Source organism: Protobothrops mucrosquamatus, unplaced genomic scaffold (assembly GCF_001527695.2).
Source record: "Protobothrops mucrosquamatus isolate PMUCROS unplaced genomic scaffold, P.Mucros_1.0 scaffold665, whole genome shotgun sequence".
NCBI lineage: Eukaryota > Metazoa > Chordata > Lepidosauria > Squamata > Viperidae > Protobothrops > Protobothrops mucrosquamatus.
Genome location: NW_015386953.1, coordinates 541,023 through 565,469, shown reverse-complemented (window position 1 = coordinate 565,469; position 24,447 = coordinate 541,023). Strand labels below are relative to the sequence as shown.

The following is a 24,447-nucleotide window of genomic DNA, read 5'->3' as shown; positions in this document are numbered from 1 at the left end:
ATGGGAACTCTAGTCTAACCCATCCGGGGAATGAGTTTGGAAAAACTGTTTCAACATATTTCAACCAAGCCCCATTTGTCAGGTCAAATACAACACATATGTTCTACAAAGTGCTATGATTTCCCTCTCTTGTTTGCTACTCCTTGATTGCAAGAAAAGTAGGTGATTGACTTTTCTACTGAATCTGCAAACCACAACACATTAACAGGCCACCATTGAGGTTCAAGTAGCTCACTGAAAAGGCTTCTGATCTTGCTAGTTGTTGTTCATTGGCATTTTCTAAATGCTTGAGAATAATCACAATAGCCTTTTCAAACCTGCTATTCTCCTGCTGTGACAGATTTCAGCTCCCATACTTTCCAGTCATCTTGACTGAGAAATGTTAGGCTGGTAGAAAGCATCGAGTTTCCAATCAGAATAAATGCAGGCTTTTTCACATTGACCTTCTAGCCCAGTGGTTCTCAACCTTTTTAATGCCGCGACCCCCAACCGGTCGTAATTCGAGGACTAAATCGGTCGTAAGTCGAGGACTAAACTGGTCATAAGTCGAGGACTAAACCGATCGTAAGTCGAGGACTACCCAACCGGTCGTAAGTCGAGGACTTTCCCTGCCCAGGAGCGCCGCGCATGCGTGGTTCCGCCCCCTGTGCCGGCCGAGGCGTAGCTGGCAAGCGGCAGAGACTGAGCAGGCCGACCACCAGCTGGCCCAGCCCAAGGGAGGTAAGGCACCTGACGGAAAAGGGGAAAAAATGGCGAACAAAAAAAATGGCGGACAGCCTTGCTTGGCGACCCCTGTGAAATGGTCGATCGACCCCCAAATGGGGTCGTGACCCATAGGTTGAGAACCGCTGTTCTAGCCAGAATATTCTATAGGTATCTGAATGAGCCTGTTCTCACTTTGTATTTTCTGTGCAGACATCAATTCAGAGCCTAAAATACAATACACAAACATGTCAGATGAATATTACATACCTCACAAAACGGGGAGGGGGAGGGGGAAACCCTTCATACCAAGTCCTCATCTCTACTTTTCTCTGTATATTGTTTTAAAATGCTTTCAGCGTTTACTGTTTGTCACAACTACCTTTTGCAAACAGCATTGTAAAGAAGGTGCTGCTGCTGGTTTTCAGCCTGAAGTGCTACATCTCAAGCTTTTACACAAGAGTTAACAGGCTAGATTGCTTAAATATTGAATTATAACATCTATCCCATTGCAATTATATGGCTTCATATTGTGATTTTATTATGGTTTTATCATAATTTAATATATTATGTCCTACATTGTATTGTCCACATATCTTATATACATACATACATACATGCATACATATTTGCTGATGCTTTATTTAAATTAAATTTGTGTCAGTGATTGCATGACCTTTATATATGCCATACAGAATGCAATACACATAACAAAAACAGTGCTATTAAGCAGGAGCAAGGAAAATCAAGCCAATGATGATTAAAAGTGGGGCATTTCTATTTAATAGCTACCAAACTGGGAAAGGACAGTTTCAATAAATACTTGTCTTAAAGACCTGCCCAAAGGGACAAAGCAGAAGAGAAGCGCAAGAAAGCTCTGCCTATTATATACTGTATGCTAGATTAGCTCTGATGGAACGTTAGGAAAACCCAGATAATAATCTAAATGGATGGGGGTGCACATGCCCCTTATCAATTGATGAAAACCTCATTATTTAAATTAGTTATTAAAGATTATTAAAAAAAATATACAGGTTATACTTTACTATAATATACTTTCACAACCTAAAAAAACAGATGCTGAACATTACAGCATATAGGAAGAACGTACTGTATGTCAGTTCATTGTATCAATGCCTTCTAAAAGTCTGCTTTATATTTTGTGGAGCTTACAATCATTAAGTCAAAAGTTTATTTGCCTAATGTGTCTGTGCACGCTAATCCTTACACTTGCCAGCTTTATCTCCCTCCACTCTTGTTTGGAAAAAGGAATTTGGATTATGCAATCCTGGAAAACAAACCTGTTGCCTTGAAGCATGAGCTAACATGTTATAATACTTTATGGCTTGCAATTACTAAGGTGGATACTAAGCCAAATAGTTTTCTTGGAGGTTATCATCCATTCAGATAACATGTTGAAAAAGAAAATAGGATGAAGTGCAACTTCTCAAATAGAAATATAGCATTTTTTATTTTTGTTTTTCAAATGTTCTATACTTTAATATTAATTTTGAATCAATATAATTTTCCTTATACCTCTGTGTGTGTGCGCGCGACTGAGTGTCTAACTAACCACCTCATCATCATTTATTATTCTTGTCACAGCAAGCCTGCAGAATCCAGTATTTCAATAATTTGTAGGAATTGTCATTTAAGAGCTTGAAAACAAACAGCCTAATTTTCAGCTATGATAGAAAGCTTGAATTCCTATGATCTGAAGCATGTTATGTTCCACTTAATAATTTGAATATGACTCCAGTACGGGCAACAGAAAAAGGATCAGTTCTGAGCTAGTTTTCTTCCATATATGCTGTAACACAATGCCCATCACTGCAAGCCATCCCAGCCCACAAGAAGGCTCCAGGTTGTGGAAGTTTGATCCCAGTGGTCCAAGGATTGTTTAATAATAATGTTCATATGCTAAATTAAATATTCAAAAAGTAAAAAAATCCAAAGCATGGAGCAATTATATAATTCAGTAATGGTAAATTGTTTCACTAAACAGATTTCTTACATCCAGAGGTAAAGAATTAGCATTTTCTTCTAGTGGGCTTCAAATTTAAGGTATATCTACTGTTTAAACAGTAGTAGCATTTTCAAGGGCTACAGAAGGATGGAGAGTTCATAGCTATTGTTCACTCCACTGAACCCAACTCTAAATCTTCAATTTAATTCAATTTTTGGAGGAACAAAAATACAGTAGAATACCACTGTATGGACAATCTCTTGACTATAAAGCAGTGTTTTTCAAACTTGGCAACATTAGGATGCATGGACTTCAACTCCCAAAGTTGCCAAGCTTGAAAAATATTGCTCTAAAGTAGGGGTGTCAAACTCACAACATAATATGACATGTTGCAACATATTGCAACTTTTTTTCCATTGCCACCAAAGGGGTGTGCGCGATTTTGCCATGATGCATCCGGTCCGCGGGCCAGCAGTTTAACACCCCTGTTCTAAAGTGAGATACTGATTTTGAGAGGGCATGCTGGGTCTCTAGTTCTTGCTTCTTGCTAGTCTTGTGTAGCAACCATTTGAAGTTACAATAATGTAAAAAACTCCCAAATTTATGACCAAACCTCACATTTACAACAGTCGCAGTGTCCTGCAGTCATGTGATTGCCATTTGTGTATTTCCCAGCCTGCTTGTGATAAGCAGAGCTAATGGAGAACATGGAAGAAAAATTGTTACCTGATGTTTTGCTTAACAACTGCAGTGACTTGCTTAATGACTGAATGGGAAGCAATATCTTTAATCTTTCACCTTCATTTTTTCATTGAGCAACCATGGTGCTTAGTGACAGAATTGCTGGTTGCAACTGTACTCAATAAGTAAGGGTAACCCTAATCATCTTTGTGATGTCATCTTCTCTGCAGTTTTTTTTAAGAGTCTCAACATCTTTTTATATCATAGCAACCAAAACTGGATGCAATATTCGAAATGTGGCCTTACCAAGACATTATAAAGTGTATTAACACTTTACATGAACTTGATTCTATCCCTCTGTTAATGCAGCCTAGGATTGCGTTGGCTTTTTTGGTAACTGCAGCACACTTTCAGCTCCTGTTTAAGTGATTGTCCACTAGGACTTCCAAGATCCCTCTCGCAGTTACTACTATTGAGCCAGGTACCACCTATTCGATACCTATACATTTGGTTTTTCTTGATTAAATGTAAGACCTTACTTTTCTCACCACTGAATTTCATACAGCCCAGTGTTCAAGCCTGACAAGATCCTTCTGTATCTTGAGCCTATCTTTGGGAGTGTTGGCTATTCCTTATTCCTGCCAGCTTGGCGTCAACTGCAAATTTGATGAGTTCCCTTTCTATCTAAATCACTGATGAAGGTACTGAAGAGCACAGGGATTAAGACAGAGCCTTGGGATATCCCATTGTATGTAAAACTGAGTCTGTTTTACTGAATTATATACCCTTTTTTACCCACATTCCCACAAAGAGAGTCCATACTATCATCATGTCAGGATAGTATTAATTGTGCACACCTAAAGGAACTGAGATATTATGATTAAATCATTGGAAGCTTTTGGCAAAATCTAAGGCGTCTTCATGATCCATTCTTTTAATGGCATATATGGCTGTGGCATATATCAGCAGCAATATTAATCACAGCTGTGGCTAACTAAATCTATTACTTATTTACAAAATGTCTAACTTGCTTTTCACTTACAAACAATCCCAGAGTAGGCTTTAAAACTTAAGATTCTAGTTAAGTGGGGGAGCTGGCTAAACTGTGACATGGTCAATATAAATGGATTGCTTAAACTTCATCACTCAGGGCCCTTTCTAATTCTAGTTATATTAGGTGCATTAGGCAGCAACCTCTAATTTTGTTGATTTCAACTCCCAGAATTCTTTGCAATGGCCAACTGGGAGTGAAAATCCACAAACCTAATGTACCTAAGTTGGTGATATTTGCTCTAAGAGGATTGAAACAGAAAAGCAATAGCACCTTTAATCATGTAACTGACTTGATTTGATGTAACTAATTATTGTAACTGTTTGGTTCTTTAATTCAATATTACAGTTTTACCAGTTAAGAAGGTAGAATTCTTATTTACATTCACACATTGATCATTGTTTTCTTGCTAACTTCACATTCTCAGTTTGTATTTGTTTGAAATACCTAATTTACAATTAAATTTTGTATCTACTTTAACCCATCATAAAAGAGTATACCCCTCTTACTGTTTGATTTTTTTTTACAGTCTTTTGGTTCTTAAGATCATATTTGTGTCAGATCAAGGATCAGAGGCCTGGAATTGGACAAATCGCCCTGGTCAACTTGCCCTGGCCATCTCACTATGGTCGCTTTGTCCCAGCCAATGGCCCAGGCAAAGGCCATATTTTCAGGGGTTTGGATATACACATATCCAGGTACACAGATCACATCTATGTTTACTCATGCATACAAACGAAGCAGACAGTACGCACAATCATACCGGTAGGTAGCAGGGAAGAATTTCCATAAACCATTTCCTTCAGAGCAACTGTACAATCAATCACTGCTCATCTTGCTAATGGCAGGAAGATTGGGAATAATGAATGCCTTGCCCTATTCCCTCTCTCTCAATCTCTCTCAACTGGCACAAAGAGAGGGACTCATTCAGCTTTCAGGATACAGATCACCTCCTTTTTTCTGCCATATTTAACAATATGTACTGTACATGCAAGTAATTCTTAATAAATACAATTTTATATTCCTTGGGAACACAGTAGCCAATGAAATAAGTTTCAAGACAGAGATCACCTGCAGTACATTATAGGTAAATTTAATTATATCATCTGAGGAAAAGAAATATATATGTAAAAATGAAATATAGCTTTTTATTTTTAAATACAACTTTGAACTTTGATCATAAAGCAATATTATTAAGATTTTCCATTGAATCAAGAGCACTAGCATATATTTAATTCAATAATTTCTAAGAAATATTAAAAACCAGACTCTGCTGATAAGTCTAATATAATAATAATAATCAAGATGAGGCTATATAGAATGCCAAGGATTTAAAAATCCAAATACATTTGGAAAGTTTTTGCTTTCCCCCCCCCCAGGCACATATAACAGTATGGATTTTCCTGTGTAAAAGGGGATCACCTAGTGGCAAGAATAGAAAAGATACTCTGAGATTTCAAAAATTCAGATGAAATTTATCACTCTGATAATCAGTTACAGAATAATCAATATTTTTATAATTTGAACCACCAACTCCAAAATAACATACGTCTACTCAGAGTATCTAAGGCCAATGTAATTATTTTGGCACCCAAGGAAGGAAAAAAAATACATGCATTCTTTCCAGCAATAAAAGTGCAATGATAACAAATCCAATAACTAGGAATTTATATCCCTTTCATGATACTGAAAGGTTCTCATTGTATTAAAGTTTTGAGTGTTGGCAAATCTCACTCAGGTATTGTCTGCAGTGATTTATGAGCTTATTTATTTGCAGTAGCTTTATATTGTTGAGTTTGTAAATACTCTACCCTTTATAGCCACATAAAATTATAACATCATAAAACAGCCCCCTACCCCACCTCAAGGACACGGTGGTATCAGAGTGACTATAACAAAAGTTCTCAGAAGCTCTATAGAAGACTTTTCACTACCCTCCAGAAAACTGTAAGGCAAGTTGCAATCCAGATCTCCTGATAAACAACAAATAGTCTTTGACTTATGTCCATTTGTTCAGTGATTATTCAAAGTTACTTCAGCACTGAAAAGAATGGATGTATGACCAGTCCTCAAAGATCCAGCCAAGGCAGCATCATACGATTACGATCCAGGCACTTCAGTGCCTAGCTAACAATTATGACACTACGGGGAATTGTGATCACTTGATCATCATTTGTGACCTTCCCTGCTGATTTCCAACAAGTAAAGTCAATGGGGAAGCCAGCAGGGAAGATTGCTAGTCACTCCAGTAAGACACTTTTGCATGCAGCATCCCCATCTGCCCACAGCCTCCACCAACTCACATTGGGCTTCCCAGAGCTTGACCAACTTCCCCCATAGCACCCTCCTCTCTTACCTGGGACTCCTGCCACTTCATACATAACAACCCCCACACCTTGAGGTTATGATAGCAACCAGAACTGCCAGGATTGCCATATATATCATGTCAAGTCCCAAAGGTGCTTTTTCAAAAGGCAACTGGACTTTCTTGTTTTTCTTTGAAGAGATTTCGCTTCTCATCCAAGAAGCTTCTTCAGTTCTGACTGGACAGTGGGGAGTGGAAGGATTTATATGTCTCCATAGAGATATCATGTCAAGCTTTATGTCTGCATTGCTTATGTCACTCCCAATTGCCATCATAACCCAAGGACTACCTGTAATCTAGTTCCCCCTCCTTTCATCTCATTGGAGAAGAAGTATCAACATGCTCCTCAGGGCTAAATGAATTATATGACTCTACCTAAATCAGTCAGTCGTGTAAATATCCAGTTTCCAAGGGATTCATAATTTACAACCAGCACTTTTAATTACATTGGAAATCTACTGGAAGCCAATGGAATGTCCACAAAACTGGTGTTGTACATTGCTGGCAATGCTATAGCTGGGCTGCCTCATATTTAATAATTGCAACTTCAGAATAACATTCAAAGAGAGTACATTGCAGTAGTTGATCCAAGAAACAATGTGGCATGGACGATCCATGCTGATTTTGCGTGTAAAGCAACTGCACCAGTGCTGAATTATGTAACCTCCTCATATAACTTATATGGGAAATGGCCATTGGACCTGGGCAGCAGACTTGAAGCAGCTAGGCCTCTTAAGGGAAAATTTACAGCAAATTATACTGTAAATTCCTAATTTCTATGTGCCTTTGTACCTTTATCCCTGACTGTGACAGTTGAAAACAGTCCCTTTTTGACTGAAGGTACTAAGATTTTGTGTCTCAAGTGCTTGCAGAGTTCTCCTCCTAAGCAAGATATAGGTATTTCAGAGTTGTGAATCAGTACTATATTCACACTCCTCTTTAATCATGCAATTCTCTGGGTATCACCATTTCATGGAGAGTGAAAGAGAACTTGGAGCTTCCCAACTCCTATGTAGTACAGGAATCTCCTTGAAGGCATGACTGAGGTCACAGAATAATGTGAGGGGGAAATCAGGGTGGTGGTGAATGAAGAACAATTTTGCCATCTTAGATTTCTTAAAGGAAATTAAAAATACAAATAAAATAAAATTCTCTAGTCTAGACAATTTGACTGGTCTGAGTCCTTCATTTTCCACTGTTGACTGGTCTGAGTCCTTCATTTTCCACTGTTCTCTCTCTTTCTAGAATCACTAATGTCAATGAACCTGTCCAAGGAGAATTGACAACTATAACAAGTCAACATACCTGATTATATAGCATCAAATTGTCAAATCTTAGGGACTACACAGACTATTTCCAGGATGAATCCATTTACTTCCAGTTTAGGTTGCAATGAGGATTTTCTGTAATTTCTATTACCGGTATCTAATGGTCAATTGGATTTTGGCAGTTCAGATAAAGCAGTTCTAATTTATTTTTGTGGACTGCACAATGCTGGATTCCTCCCCCCCCTCCCCCGCTGCTCTAAAATAAATACCTTGGTGCAGATCTTTTATTTTCTCCACGTTGTTGAGTTGTGCCTTAGGCTATAATGAAGAAAAAGAAATCTGAGTGTTTCTAATAAGCTTGGCTTCGGTCTCCCGCTTCCCACTTTATTTCCGATATTTTTTTTTGGGGGGGGGGTAATATTAATAATGGGAGCTAGAGGTTCCCCCAAACAGGCTCCTCTATTTTGCGGTAATAATGTTGTCTCATTGCTATGCAAGTCATTCCGTGCTCAAGTCATCCGATCAGACTTCAGTCGGGCTGCGTCGGGGCTTAACAACTTCAAGTTTTCAAAGCTGCGTGCAGTAAAAGTCTTATAGACAAAAAGTTGCAAAGGCTACGACAGCGCCCCCAGGAATTCTTTTGCCTTTAGCCAATCACCTCTCGCTTTTCGAATCCCTAGCCAATGAGATTTGAAAAACAAACCAGGCTGCGCTGTTCGGAGGATTCTTATTGGTTCAACCGAAGAACGCGAGGCAAGATCATTTTCAATTACTGACCAATCGTTCTCGGATGGCTTCGGCTTCCTAAGGACTCCAGGGAGAAAGTGGCAAGTTTGAATGCGTAGCGGCGCTCGAGGAAAATAAAGTGGAAAAGAGCTTGGATCGTTGCTGGATTCTTCGTGGGAAAGGTGAGGAATGAACTGCATTTAGGTTAGAGTTGCTGTTTTCTCCGCACTGTCAAGAAAAGACTGGTGGGTGTGGATATTGACGTGGTAAGGAATTAACTAACTAACTAACCTGGAGGAACGTTGTCCATGGGGTCGCGATGGATCGGACACGACTTCGCAACTAACAATAAAAAGGAAATAAAAATCTATAAAGGAGACCAAATATGTGCCAGTCATTAGAGATAAGCCAATTCAAGAAACAGGCAGGGCGGGGATTCCAGGAACTGTATCATTAATCTTCAAATTTGGCCCATTTATGACTTATGAACGTCAACTCCCAGAGTTGGCTGAGGAATTCTGGGAATTTAAGTCCACAAGTCATAAAAGAGCCAAGTTTGAAGACCCCTGTACTATATTGTGTTAATGTTAATACATTATTAAAAGTCCGCCCAATTTTCTTTCTGTCCCATGTGATACTAAACAAAAGCAAGGCCCATTTTGAGTTTCTTTTTCACAGTTTCCACTTTTTCAGGATCGAATTGTCTTTCTTCCAAATCATCCTGTCGTATTGCATTACTGTCTGGTTTGGAAGCGTTACTGCTTCAGACAGAAAGGCGGTGCAGAGAGTGGTGAAGAGGGCAGAAAAGATTATTGGTAATTCACTCCCTTCTCTCCAGGATGTAGCACCTAAGCCATGCTTGAGCAGGGTCCGCAGGATTATCTGGGACGCTACACGTCCTCTTTATGACCTGTTTTCCTTGTTACCTTCTGGGAGGAGGCTTCGTGGTATCCAAAGCAGAAAATCTATTTTGTTCCATATAGCATCAACCTTGTGACCTCTCAAGTTTCCTCTTTCCGCTATGTATTTAAAACGGAGAGTGATTTTCATTTTTAATGTGGGCCAGTGTGTTCACATAAAAAATGACAATAAAGGTAATCTTACCTTACTTTACCTTACCTTAATCCTATCCTATCCTATGGGTTCACTTCTTTCTTTCTCTAAATTCCTTTACACCAGGATAGTTTGCTACTCATGCAAACATGCAGATAGCTGTCAGGCTTCTGCAGTAATCCTAAAAGCTGGGAGATATTTAGGGATGTTAAGGTGGATCTTAAGTTATACAATCCAAAATTAATTTGATGGGAGGCACAAGTCAAAGAAGCGGAGAAAAAGCACCAACCTAACACAGGGCCCTCACATAGATATTTCTATCAATCAGCAGGGCATAAGTGCCTAGTGTGGAGAAGTAGGCAAGACACATATATTAGAAGAGGGTAGACAAAGATAAATTTGAAAGTAAGAGCTAGAAATGTGTAGAGAATCTTACTAGAAGTTGGTGAAGGATTTTAGCAGCCAAGAAATATAGTCAGAATGGCAACGAAAGTAATATGTTCCCTGTATCTGGAGCACTACTCTGATATTTAACTTGTATGCACACCTGACTGTTGAATAAAAATGTATTGCTACTTCTTGCATTTTATTGGTTTATAAGAATCCACAATTGACAAGGAAGATCTGAATAAAATTGGGTTTCAAAAAGGGCAACAAGATTACAATCATTTTATTATTGTATTATGTTGTGGGAAACATACCTAAGATTATCTGAGTAGAGAAAGACAGTTTTGTAAACTTGGAAGGTGATTTTTGCATTTTATTTAAGCGGCCATATAAATGTTTTTAATTAAAATGTTCTTCATTAAAATAAATATTGCTATATATAGTCCACTTCTACAGGTATTGAGGCATTGTAGAAGTACAATGCTTCCCCAAGTTAGATTTTTTTAGGAGGTCTCTGGAGGGTTATTGATGTTTTATAATATTACTATTTATAAATATGCAGGCAGAGCATAATCGACGTTAAACAGTTCAGGGAAGCAGCTAGCAAAACTCTTAGGAATACTATTTCCCTAAAAGAAAACTCTTTTCTTAAACTAATACAAAATAACTGCAGAAATATAAAGAACTAATCCATAAAGCTGGGAAAGGAAATAGGACAATCACCAGAGGGCTTGCTTAACTATTTCTAACAAAAGAAGAAACTGGAAAAAAAAACCAACTGGGCTTGCCTTCATGCAGATAACATTCCAATGATCCTGTCTTTTATGTAATACTGACTTTCCATCATACCTGATCTTATAGGTAGCAGTATGGATTTTATATGTATCTTACTCAAAGGATCCCATTTAGTTCAGTAAGACTAATTCCTACGTAAGCATGAATTCCTGTGTGGCTTGAAATACATCTACCTTTCATTTTGGTCATGTAAATATAATTTTAGACACTGAAAAATAATTTTTCCGTTTTATAATGTCTATTCTGTATTAGGAGAGTGAAATCTGGTGACATGAGTTGGGTTGTGGAAGAGTGGAAAGAGGGTCTTTCCACCAGAGTCCTTCAGAAAATTCAAGACCTTGAAAGTCAAGTTGAGAAATTTAAAAAGGAACGTCAGCAAAGGCAATTTCAACTGGAATCTCTGGAGGCAGCTTTGGAAAAACAGAAGGTAGCATAATTACTATTTTTGAAAAAAAAATACCATTATCACATTTCTCATAACTCCTGCATTGTGTTGATTAAAAGCTTGCATACTTAAAGGTTACAAGTTGTTGTTGATTTTTACAAGCTCTTTATTTTATAACTTGTTGTGAACTGAGAAAAAAAGGAGTGGTGACCAGAATCACCTAAAATGTTCCCTATTATTCTTGAAGATTAAATAAAAGGATAAAATTCAATTGAGTATTCGCAGGCCACAGCCTGTTGGTGTCTTCACGTAGGGAAACAACAGAACATAGTTACAAGTCCTTATACGTGGAACCGTGTATTCCAGTATTTTTATTTGAAAAAAAAATACCTTCTATTAAAAGGAATGTATGTTTCTTTTACATTAAAAGGGATATTTCTTTCTGATCATGTTTTGTGTAGCTCCAGTTAAAGTCAACTTGGTGTCCACAAAAATGAACACACAATGTTTAAATTGGTCAAAGGCAACACTTGGCTCATAAGTCATATGGGTGGGACAAGGATGAAAACTTTTATTTGTTCAATTTACCTGGATATAGTAATGGAAATGAATTCACATGCATTAAAAATTACAAATTATACACAGCATTTGGAAGACTTAAGGGCCAGAGCAAAAGGTTTATGGAGCTTTAACAATGTGGCTAAATATTTAGGCGCTGAAATAAGTTAGTATAACATAGCTTTTCTACATTCATCTGATTTTTAAAACCAAAATACCTAAGAAGACTCTGAGACAGAATGGGATAATATGGAAGGGCAGTAGACCTGCTTAAATTAGCTTTCAGTATTATTCATTTTTCATCCTATTTATTCTCCCTATGCTGTTTTATCTTAGTGGGGAAAAATACAGGGATTTTATGTGATGGGAAAGGCAGCTTGGTACCCAGAGGGATATGAAGGAATGCCTCTCTTTTTCTAAGCTGTTAGGTCAATATTTTCTTTCTTTTTCTTATTTTAATTTGCAGAAATAGAAATAGAGCTCTGTTTCATACCTGGTTTAGCTCTTGGGGACTTCAGCAGGCTGTTTTTGTGCCCAAAGATAGTTACCTATGCCATGGAATAGGAAAATTAGATAGCTACCTATTCTCTGTAACCATGTAAATCACATATTATAAAAAAAAGCTGAAGGCTACTGTTACATTTCCATAAAATATAACTGGGCAGCTACTAGTTGGCAACAAAGAGATGTAGGGAACTTCAGGTCTCCAATAGTCACATTGCTGCAGCTGAGATTGGTAGCCCTATGAAATAGGATCTGAAAGTCAGACTTTGTGGATACATGTTCATGGATTCTTTATTATTTTATTAAGGTGGATAAGGAAAAAAATGAAGGTGCAACCTTGAAGAGAGAAAATCAGAACCTGATGGAACTTTGTGATAGCTTAGAGAAAAACAAGCAGAAACTTTTTCATGAACTTCAGATGAAAGAATCACAAATTAACTTTCAAGAAGGACAACTCATTTCAAGCAAGAAACAGGTTGAAAGTCTAGAGCAAGACCTTAAAAGGTGAACATCTTTTTTTAAGCAAGGGAGTAAAATAGGAGTAGGTTGCACAGTTGCGTTGGCTGGTCAGCACCAAAACCATTGCCGATTGTGTCTTTAGCAGTAGTGAGAAAGGAAATTCCAAATCCAATCTTATTCTGTTAAAGGCATTTGGTTTTATTGGAACTGTATTCATTTAGAAGAGCAAAGCTACTCATGCATCATAAAAAGTTAAAATACTTGGAAGCTTTTAACTTAGAACCTACATAAAAAAGGAACATTATAGCAGCAGTGTTTAAAATTATACATGGTAAAAGGAAAGTGAAGAGAGACTTTTGTCTTTCTGATAATAACTGCTTCTAGAATGAATCAAGACAAAAGGAGACACCGAGTCCATCATTAATCTATTCAAATTGCTATAATAAGTTGGAATGATGGCCACCAATTTCCACTGCTTTAAGAAATGGTTGGATAAATTGATGAAGGACAAAGCTATTAATGGATCCTGATTATGTTGGCTGTGTTTTCCTTCTAGTAGCAGTGACAATGTGCCTCTCAAGATCATTTTTAGGAAAACCAAAGCTGGAGGGTGTTCTGTCCAACTTGTGGGCATTTCATAAGCATGTAGTTTACCATTTTGAATGGAATACTGATTAGATTGGCCTTTGTTCTGATGCAGAAAAGCTCTTCTGATGTTTTTTAGTTACTAATGAATTACATAAAACAATACCCCTTTTCAGCTTTGTTTTATTTTGGTAAATAGGAACATTTTCCCTGGGAAATTATAGCCTGTCTAAAATTGGCACTGAAAAATTGGGGCCTAGCATCCCAAACTGAGCATTTTAATAGATAAAATAGTTTTAATAATTTGTATATATTTTTTTACGTTTTCTTCCAGCAGAGTAGAATAAAGTGGTCTGGATCTATATTATAATGCAATCAAGGAAGGCAGTATTAACTTGCAAATCTGTAATATTCTAAAATAATATTGACATTTTCAATGCTCCCATCAAGATTGTTATCTTACCATTTTCTTGATTTTAAATACTTTCTGATGAAAAAGGTTACATTGTTTATATTCTATACAAATGTAGCAATATTCTTCCCTTGAAGCAATAGGAATGATTTCTGAGTAAACATACATAGAATTGCTCAGTAAGTTAAGTTGAAATTAATTTACACTGAATTCATTGGTACAAGCAATTTCCTAATGTGTTTCTTGAAATTCAATCAGGTTAAATTCAGTCTTAATTTTTTTGTTGCTATCCTAAATTTCTATCCATTTCATTAAAAAAAATAGATACAAATCTGAACTGGAAAGACAACCAAAGACCTTTGGCAGTGGAAATACATCTTTTGAAAACACCCCACAGAGAATCAACACTGGCTCTCCAACAGCAATCTACAATGGTATAAGAAATACGTGTATCTATGTACATTTTCCCCCTGAGGCTCTCATGAATATAATTCTTTCTTTACTGAAAGCATCTCATTTCAATACCTTCATCCTTTTTACTGTAAAAGGTTTATTGTGATATTTTTGTTCAACATTAATAGATTCAAAAATCAAAGACCTTCAAAGAAAATCTTGCAAAGAAATTGAAGAAAGAAAATACCTGGAGGCAGAACCAAAAAGCATGACATCTCAGGTAAGACTTTAAAACCCTATGTGGTATCCATACATACTAACTGATTTAAAATAAGAAAGGAATCATGTGATTAATAATGTTAAAGTCAAGATTAGACTTAGCAATTGAATAACAATGTATTTTTGCTTTGCTAGTGTTAGTGATCAATCATAGGAGACAGTACATGGCTACACTTACCATTTTCTTGCCTATCTTAACTTGTGTTTCTAATCTGTTTTTTACGGTACTGTTTTTGATAGGTTGGACTGTTTGGAGGACTACAGATGTGTTTGAGTTCTTCATATATGAAAAACTAAAACCAAGTCCACAGTTTGTTGTTTCATTATCCTTTACTGAAGCGTCTTCTTTATTAAGACCATTTTCTCTCTTACTTTTAGAAGAAAACTAATGCCTTGCATTCAGAAGGTAATATAACTCGCAGAGAAATTGCCCGGCACCAAGCTTCCTCATGTGTATTCTCATGGCAACAAGAGCAAACTCCCAGCCGCCTTTTGTCCAGCCATCGAGAAACTCCTCATAGCAATGGGTCAACCAAGTCACAATTTCCTTTGGAATCTGCAGTAACTCTTAGTCCTAATGTGATAAAATTAACCAAGAAAGATTTCATCAATTGCAATGTCTCCAACAACAGCCAGGACTCTTCAACCATTGAGCAACTGAAAACTCAAAACCAAGGTATTTTAAAAAATATTATAAGCTACTTATTTTTCATATATTTCACAATGCAGTCTTTTTCTGCAATAGTCAGCTGCTTTGGCTAGCGGTTAAGGCACCTAGCTGGCTGAGTGACAAACTGGTTGGCAATTCCTGGCAATCAATGGATCAACACTTGGTTGATCCCCAAAAAAGAGGGACCCTGTATTTGTGGGAAGAAAATACTAGAAAAAAAAAACATTTTTCTGCAATACCACCATAATATTATACAATTGACCCCTTATTTTGCACACTCATACAACAGCAGAAGAGTGTATCTGATCCCTTGAATTCCGTAGAGTGGGCAAATGGACTCAAATACCGCATTTTTTGAAGGAAGCGTATGAGCATTTAAAGTGGTAGAAAACAAAGCTTAAGAGTTGTAGGGACTGCCTAGACCTGTAATGTCCTCTTTCAAAATCACCTCTTCCAGAAATCAGGCGATATTTTTTTTCTCATTTTGAGTGGTGCTAAGGGGCAAAATGGGGGCCTTAATCCTGTGTCCTTTAATTCCCCAGCACTAAAAGAAGAGGAACCAAAAATGTTAGCATGCCACAGCAATAAAGTCCTAATATCACCCGTTGCTGCTCTTAGGCACAATGGAAAGATAAAATGTGACTTCCAAGAATGAAATTGATCGTTCATGCCTAATTTGCTGCTAGAAGATAAGAACATTACAAGAAAATGTTATGATTTATACTGAATATCAGAATAATGGTCTTGGTCTAGGGAAAAGGAAAGGTTTCAAGCCAGAATTTGTCATGGAAAATGTAATAACTGATGAATCATTTTTACAGAAATAATTTATGCAGAGTTTTCCTTCAGAGGGGTTACACAGGTTTTTCTTGGCTGAGACTATATTTGGCTTTTGAACGGTATATTTGGAAAAACATGTCACTAACCAGTGGCACAAGCTAGGACAAAAACTAATTTTGTTTGCATTTTCATTTAATTAGAACTAAATACAGTTAATAGGATCACTTTCCAATTGTGGATTTAACAATTTCCCCTTTTTGATGTATTGTGATCAGATCATGACATAATTTGATAAGGATATTAAGAGATCTTCTATATTCTGAGGGCCTTAAATTAAATACCACTGCTCAGGAACAGTATAGACCCTGCCCGTGAAGAAATCCAACATGTATCAAGGTATATTGTACTTATATTTTATGTATATATTTTTTTATATGTAGAGTTAAGATGCAGAATTCAGGAACTAGAAAATAAATTACAAATTCAGACACAAGACGTGAAAGCCAACGTAATGAAGCTTCAGGATACTCATCTGCAAGTGGAAAATATGCAGATGGAATTAACTGAAAAAGAGAAAACTCTGAACAAGGCTAGAAATGAAATAATTAAAATTAGAATACAACTGAATCAAACAACTGATCAGGTAATGTGCTTTTTAAAATCTTGGAATCTTTTAAAATTCAAAGAACTGTTGTATGCATGCAACTGTTGTATACATGCAAGATCAACCCTGATTGAGTTTAATATGACATGAACATTATTTGTCTGCATGAGCTGTGTCTCTTAGAGAGGATTTGCATAAACTGTACCCATAGAGTTTCCACAGCTTGGTTTTCTAACCCTAATTGCTTGGGAAGGAGACAGGACCATTTTTTAAACTGCACTTACACTTAATGATTGAAGATTGCTGTTTTGAATAATGCTTGCAAATCTCAGCTCTTTCTCAAGGTATTCTTACATTGGCAGGAAAAGTAAACTTAAGTTTTTATTGTCTTGGCTTCCTTGCTTTCTTTTTCCGGTCATAAATACAGGTAATCCTCTACTTAAAATGTTTAGTGACCGTTAGAAATTACAGCGGAACTGAAAAAAGTCACTTATGATCATTTTTTACCCTTATGACTGTTACAGTATGTCCAGGGTCACATAATCAAAATTCAGACACTTGGCAACTGGCCCATATTTATGATGGTTGCAGGGTTCCAGGGTCCTTCGGACAAGAAAAGTCAGTGGGGAAACTGGATTCACTTAACAGCTGCAGTGATTCATTTAACAACTGTGACAAGAAAGGTTATAAAAATGGGGCAAAAATCATTTAAAAACTGTCTTGCTTAGCAGCATAAATTTTGGGCTCAATTGGGGTTGTAAGTTGAGAACTACCTGTATATATTCATTTTTTACTTCATTAGAGCCCTAGTGGTGCAGTGGTTAGAATGCGGTATTGCAGGCTGCTTCTGCCGACTGCCTGCAATTCGATTCTCACTGGCTCAAGGTTGACTTAGCCTTCCATCCTTCCGAGGTCGGTAAAATGAGGACCCAGATTATTGGGGGCAATGTGCTGACTCTGTAAACCGGTTAGAGAGGGCTTTGAAGCAGTATATAAGTCTAGGTGCTGTTGCTATTGTTATTAACTGTTGGTTTTTCTGCCTTTGTTTCAGGAGTTCAAACTGTACTGTTTAGCATTTCCACCTATAATTTTGCCCCATAACAATAGTGCTCTGAGACGTCACGATTTGCCAAAGTCATCCAGCGGGTTTCCATTATGAATGGTAGATTAGATCCTAGTTCTCTGCATTAGCCATCACATCACTCTGGCTATTTTTTCTAAACTATCAGATGAGTACCAGAAACATTTGCCATCCATATTACCTTTACATTCTCTCTTTATAGCTTACGGCAAAAGAGAAAAAGTTCAGAGAACTCTCAAACGAGCTCAACTGTCAGAAGCAAAATTTTGAAAGTGTGCAGTGTGCTTCACAACAGAAGATTAAGGACAAGGACCAAGAGGTGAGGTTCTGCATTATAGTTACATTTAGCCCTTCTTACAACCATTTGTTTAATAATAATGGTTCAAAATTATGACAACCTTGGAAAAGATGACTCACAACCTGTATTCACACGACTGTTGCACTACTGCTGTGGTTATGCGATCACAATTCAGGCACTTGGCAACCAGGTCCCATTTACAACTGGTTGCAGTATCCTGTGGTTATGTGATTGCAATTTGCTGTCTTTTTTTTTTGTCAATTTCCAGCAAAAACGTTCACTGGGGAAGCTAGATTTCCTCAGCAACTGGTTGCAGCTTTGAGAGAGAAGACATTGAAGGAAGCATGTGCATTCTTAACTGAAAAAAAAAATTGAATAGTTGACAGGGGAAAACCTGAGAAATCTAATCTTTTGAGAATTTCTGGTTTTAAAATTTCATGTTTATAAGAGAAAATGTTCCATGTTCATCTGCATCCTCCCCTTCCTCATGTCAGAGTTCTAGTCTTTGCATTTACATGAGTAGACAGAATTGTCCCAACAAAGAATGTAATTTGAAAGCCTATGTGACCATAGATCTACTATTGGTGCAGGTAGTATAACAGACGAACTCGCAATTTTTTATGTATGTTCAGTTTTGTGTCAGCCTCTGCCTATCACACGTAGAAAAGTTTCCAGATAGGTGTTAATGCAGAATGCTGGTGTTGATTTTGCAAGTGGTCTCTAGCATTAGCAGGAATATTTACTCAGTTCCAGAAATTATACAGTCTATGACCTTACAAGAGCTATGGTAGTGCAGTATTGCAGGCTAATTCTGCTGACTGCCAGGGGTTTGATCCTCTCCGGCTCAAGGTTGACTCAGCCTTCCATCCTTCCTAGGTCAGTAAAATGAGGACCCAGATTGTTGGGGCAATATGCTGACTCTGTAAACTGCTTAGAGAGGGCTGTAAAGCTCTGTTAAGCAGTATATAAGTCTAAGTGCTATTGATATTGCTATATACATGCACATACAGCTTTTTCTATTAGGCATCTTTTAGACCCATTTATTATCTTTGCATTAGATATCACGTGCAAAAATAAATTCCTGTGCATGAGCACAATCCATATATTTGTTGACAGTCTAGAAGAGAGAAAGTGTAGATTTTCAACCTCAAAGTGAGCGTAAGATAGAGATCAGAAAGAATATGAAATAAGAATGGTAATGGAAGTTATGTTGTAAATAGACATAAATATGTATGTAAATATGTAAATAGTATAAAATGTAATATGTAAATGGTATAAAAGATCAATGAATAGGGAGATATATGGTATATGGTATAGTATGTATGGCAAAATAACAGCCAGAAAAGCCACACTGTGTTCAACCTGTTTTTAAATGTTTACTCAATAAAAAATTTTAAAAAACCAATATATGTTGGAAAACATCTATTTTATTTTTACTAGAATGTGATGTCAAACGTGCAGACATTTTTGGTGGCTATCAGGGACAAGATGGATAGTTTAGTCTAGTAGTTTAGATAGTTTAGATATTGCCTTAAATGTAATGAAAAATGTTTTTGGATAGAAGAACTGTTTTTCATTTTCTTTCTTCTAGTACTAGAATTGTTTTGCAATTTTTTTCCTTAACTGTGAGCACTGAAATATTTTGAAACCTTGCTCAAATGACTGAAAGAAAAGGAAGCATAGTGCATATAAGATCTTACTAATTTGTAATAAATATAACATTTTATGTAGGAGCATATCCATGACTTCAGCAATAAAGCATAGCTACAAATCAATTTTTGAAGAATCTAGAGTTGTCAATTTTTTCAGGACAGAAATAGCTTTTTTGATGTGACTCTGGCGGTTCCATGATTTCCAAATTTTGAACCAGTAGTGAATCTGGGCTGACAAATGTATGAATCTCAGCCCCAAAATTCTCATTCTTGCACAGTTTCTCTACTATCTATATTTTCAGATGTGATCCAGGTACAGTTACAGGTAGTCCTTGACTGGTCATTTAACAACACCAGAATTATGATGACCTTGCAAAATGTAGCACCTCCATTGCCACTGAAGTCCCTTGATTTCAATCTAGGCGCTTGGCAACTCTTTGTCATGGGCCCCTCAGAGGCTAGTTCAGAGGAGGAAGAGAAAGAGTTGGAGCTGGGACCATCTGACAGGGAAGGCACGCCAGGGGCTGAGGACGATGCTGTCCCAGGCCCCTCAGGCATTAGGGGAGGTGGTCGACTAGACGGAGAGCTGCCTGCCTGCCTGCCCAGACCACAGGGGAGGATTGGCTAATGACCAGCAGTGGTACTGATAGGCAGCTAATCTCCTGCCTGCTCCACTCAATCCAAGGGCAAGGAGAGTGGAGCGTAGACAAGCCCAGAGAAGGGCTGCAAGGCTGCTCAGGAGGAGGTTGCCCCACCCCTCCTCACAAGGAACACCTGGAGGGGAGTAACTTAAGGAGAAGCCATGGGGAGTTAGTCTCTGCCAGGAACAATTGTTTGCTTTGGTTTACACTCCCCTGGCTTTTACTCGTGCCTGTTGCTGTTTGCCTTGTCTTGCTTTGAAGATTGCTCTTCGCATTTTGTTTTGGACCTCGCCCTTCTCTGGTGGCTACATTTGGCCTTTGCTTCACAGGGGCTTTGGAACTGCTTCTTTTCTGGGATTTGTTTCTTATCCTGAGGACTGCCTGGTCTTGTGCCTGGATCCTGCCCGGTGGACTGGATTTGGAACCCTGGATCTTGCCCTATGAGTGTGCTCCTACTTTATGGACTTCCTTGGTACTATAGGGGCTGAGGGTGGCTGCGAGGTGGAGCCTTTTGGGTTGTTGAAGGACCATTGGCTAGAACTTTATTTAAGAGAAATAAAGAACTCTTTAGAGGCCTACCTTGCATTGACCGCCTGGGTCATAACACTATTTTGCACTTACAACCATTTGCCAAGTGCCCCAAGATCATTTGCAATCTTCTTTGCCGACTTCCCAAGACACTCAATGGGAAGCTGACAATGAAGGTTGCAAGCTGCTGCTACCTGCCTAAGGGTTGGCTAAAAGAGCTGCCTCCTGAGAGTAGTTGAATTCCTTCAGCAAGTTGCAGAAACAGAGCTGAAATCCTGAAGCCCAAAGCTTTTGGCTCCATTCCTGCACCCTTCTATCCTCAGAGGGGAACTGAATTCCTTTGGCAGGCAGCTGTTTCAGGAGTAGGGTGCCTCAAGAGTGGGGGTGGGGGCAGGCTCTGCAAGGTCCAGCAAAGGCCACGCACTAGTATCTTTCTCCTCAGGGACTAAAACTTCTGTCTGGATTTTAGCAAGGAAGATTTTCAGCTCCTGATGGAGCCTTCCAGAATCTTCATCATCCCCTTGAGGCATCCTGGACTCTGTCCAGTTAAAACATGTGTATGATTGCTTAACAGTCATAATCTGGAGTGTGAGGATTGCACTTGCTGAGTGAAGCTATCTTGTGGGCAGTGACATGTCTTGTTTAATGGCTGCTTCGCTCAGTGATGAAGTTTCTGGTTCCAATTGTGCTTCTAAGTCAAGGAGTACCTGTATAATATCTTGGACAACACAGACACTTGATGGTGAAAGATTCATGTTTCTAGAAAGCTGGATTTTTCTAATATTTTTTTTAAAAATGGACTTTTTCTATGGGTTTCTGTTTTTAGCAAGAATAATTCTCTACTATTTACTGTTCGATAAATTAAAGCTTTCCATCTTTTATTTTTAGATTCTCACAACAAAACAGCAGTTTGAAAAAAATGCCAAGGACTATGCACAGAAATTGAGTCAACTTGAACAGGCTCTGCAAACAATGCAGTTGAAGGAAAAAGAATTAAAAGAAAACTATGAGGTAAATTAAAATTGTAATAGTAATTATACACCAGGGCAGAGATGAAACAAGATGTAACATACAAGCATCAGTGTATTCTTAGATAGCAAGTTTCATGTCCTCCTGATGTTTTTAAAACAATTCTTGAGCATTTTGACAAAAAATGTAGTAGAAATCAGTTAAATAAAGAAATTTGAGATAAAGGCTCCGTTTAAACAAAGTTTCCTACAAGGATAGCACAGGGCATCCTGGTATGGCTTTAAAAAACAGTTAAAGATGACAGATCCCTAAAGGTGTTGACACTAATATATTGTAGAAAAGTTGATATTAATAAAGCTATCAATCTGGAAGGGATGGATAATGAACTGTCAAAGAATGATATGTATTTGAGAACTAAGCAATAAATATATTAGCAAAATTTTTGATACTGGGATCTCTCTGTATCTTATTCCTTTTTTCAGTGTTGATCAACATGCCAATATCTTTGTTTGTTTTTGGTCTGAAAATTACAGTGACTGTTCAAGCCGTACCAAAATGCAGTAGAACCTTTTGGGACGTTCAACATCGTCTTTCAGATAGATTGACATTTCCTAGATCTCAATTGTTCAAGCCCACAGTTTCCAAAATGTGCCCTATGACACCCGTAGAGCACTACAGCAAATTCACAGGGGCACTGCAAGATAGCTTAGATTGTTGTGACATCCATTTAGGAAATTGTGTTTTGGGCAGTCTTTGGCCTAGGGCACCATGGAAGTATTATTGAGACACTAAGAATAACGTGAACCAAGACAGTTAGGGAATTCTAGTTTAAGCTGATGGAAAATGATGCAATCTCATTGTAGTAGAGTACATTTGTAGATACATCCAATGGCAAGAGTTTCAAAGAGCTGTCTATGACTCTATGCCCTCCACATATGTTAGATTACAAATCCTTGCTGCCTGGAGAAATAGGTGTTGTAGTCTAGTACATCTGAATCACAGCAGATTGGAAAAGGTGGGTCCACAGCAATCATATGCTTGCTGATGACACATGCAAGATAAATGGGAAAGTTTGAGGAGAGTATAGTGCCTTGTTGCTTCTTTGCATATAGTCCAGTGCTAAAGGACTTGTATCGATTTTTTTAAAATCCTGCAAACTTAATTAGCCATATTCAGTGCTTTTTTTCTATATATAAAAAAAAAGGTGCTGGAACTCACACATGTCATACAACCCAACTTGCCTACCCTACAAGGTTCCATCCAAAAAAGGTGCCGGAACTCCGTTCTGGGCATTCTATGAGAAAAAAAGCCCTGGCCATATTTATATTCTGGAAGTATTTAATGGTAACTATTACAAGTTGCAAATCCCATTACACGTTCCATCTACCTAAACTCCTTGACTTTGATCATACAGTGGTACTTCAGTACTCGTCATGATTTGATCTGGGAGGCTCAAGGAGTACTAAAAATGACGAGTGCCAAACAAGGCATGTGACTTGCCACGTGACCCTTTGTTTCAGCCGGAAGGAACTTCCTTTCTGACCCTTTTCCTATGTTAGTGACCTTCCCAGCATGACCAACTTCCTCTCTATCCTCTATGGCTGTCCTCTTCTTTCTTTTGCAGCAACTTTTCCTGCATGGCCAACTTCCTGTCCATTCTTGGCTGGCCCTCCCCCTTTTCCTATCATAATGCATCGAGTACCAAACAAACAACTAGTACTGGGACAACATTTTCTTGTCAAAATGCATCAAGTACCAAATACTATGAGTTTTGAAGCAGTTGGGTACCGAGGTACCACTGTATTTTAAGGGAGTTTTTTTAAAAAATAACTATCATGTCAAGAACTTGCTTACTCTCAAAACTGTTAAAGATCAAGAGGCAATGTATGAAGTGAAGTGTATATGTAATATCCACAAGTATATCTATATGTAATATCTATTCCGTGCGGCCGGCCTGGCGTAGTTTGATTATGTTTTAGTGGGGGTTTTGCATGGGGTATTTTTAGTGGGGGTTTTGCATGGGGTATTTTTAGAGCAGGCCTGTTATTTAATTTGATTTTAGAACAGAAATTTGTGTATATTTATCGTGGTTTTTATTATCGCCTGTTCACCGCCCTGAGTCCCGTAAGGGAGATAGGGCGGTATATAAATTCAATAAATAATAATAATAATAATAATAATAATAATAATAATAATAATAATAATAATAAAGTATATTTTGTAAAGATAGAAAACTATGAAAAGGGAAGGTGGATGATATAAGCTAATTTTAGCCATTTATCTGCCTCCCCCTCCCTCCCCCTTATCTCACTTCTTGATTATCTTTGGCTTCTTTGTTACTTTTCTACTGTCCGTATAATATTGCTTACCCTAAGTGGAAGTAGCATAATGGATTTGTATGTCAAAAATTTTTCAAATATTTTGAAAGGTGGGCCTCTGGAGAGAACATTGGCACAATCCCCTGATTTTCTAACTATTTTGTTTGTTAGAGAAAACCCAGGCAAAGATTGATCAACAGAATCACCAAGAAGTCCAGCCTTACTCTGAGTCTGATTTGCTTCAATAGCTGGAAATACAAACCTGCTTTGCCAGCAAATTTCCAGCTTATGCTGCCCATCCTGGTGGCCCCTTCCCCTACACTTGGCTTGGGTGCCT

General features: G+C 37.8%; 1 protein-coding gene across 1 annotated transcript in view; it reads left to right on the top strand.

Annotated features, from left to right (window-relative positions):
- Nucleotides 1–11,265: 11,265 nt before the first annotated feature.
- The window catches only part of CENPF (centromere protein F), a 28,420-nt gene continuing 15,238 nt past the window's right edge, over nt 11,266–24,447 (top strand). The window contains exons 1-9 of the mRNA XM_029284507.1: nt 11,266–11,421; nt 12,050–12,055; nt 12,749–12,945; nt 14,222–14,331; nt 14,479–14,570; nt 14,951–15,245; nt 16,460–16,662; nt 17,907–18,023; nt 21,712–21,834. Of these exons, the coding sequence (XP_029140340.1) occupies nt 11,266–11,421; nt 12,050–12,055; nt 12,749–12,945; nt 14,222–14,331; nt 14,479–14,570; nt 14,951–15,245; nt 16,460–16,662; nt 17,907–18,023; nt 21,712–21,834 (1,299 nt within the window). The remainder of the gene's footprint in view (nt 11,422–12,049; nt 12,056–12,748; nt 12,946–14,221; nt 14,332–14,478; nt 14,571–14,950; nt 15,246–16,459; nt 16,663–17,906; nt 18,024–21,711; nt 21,835–24,447) is intronic.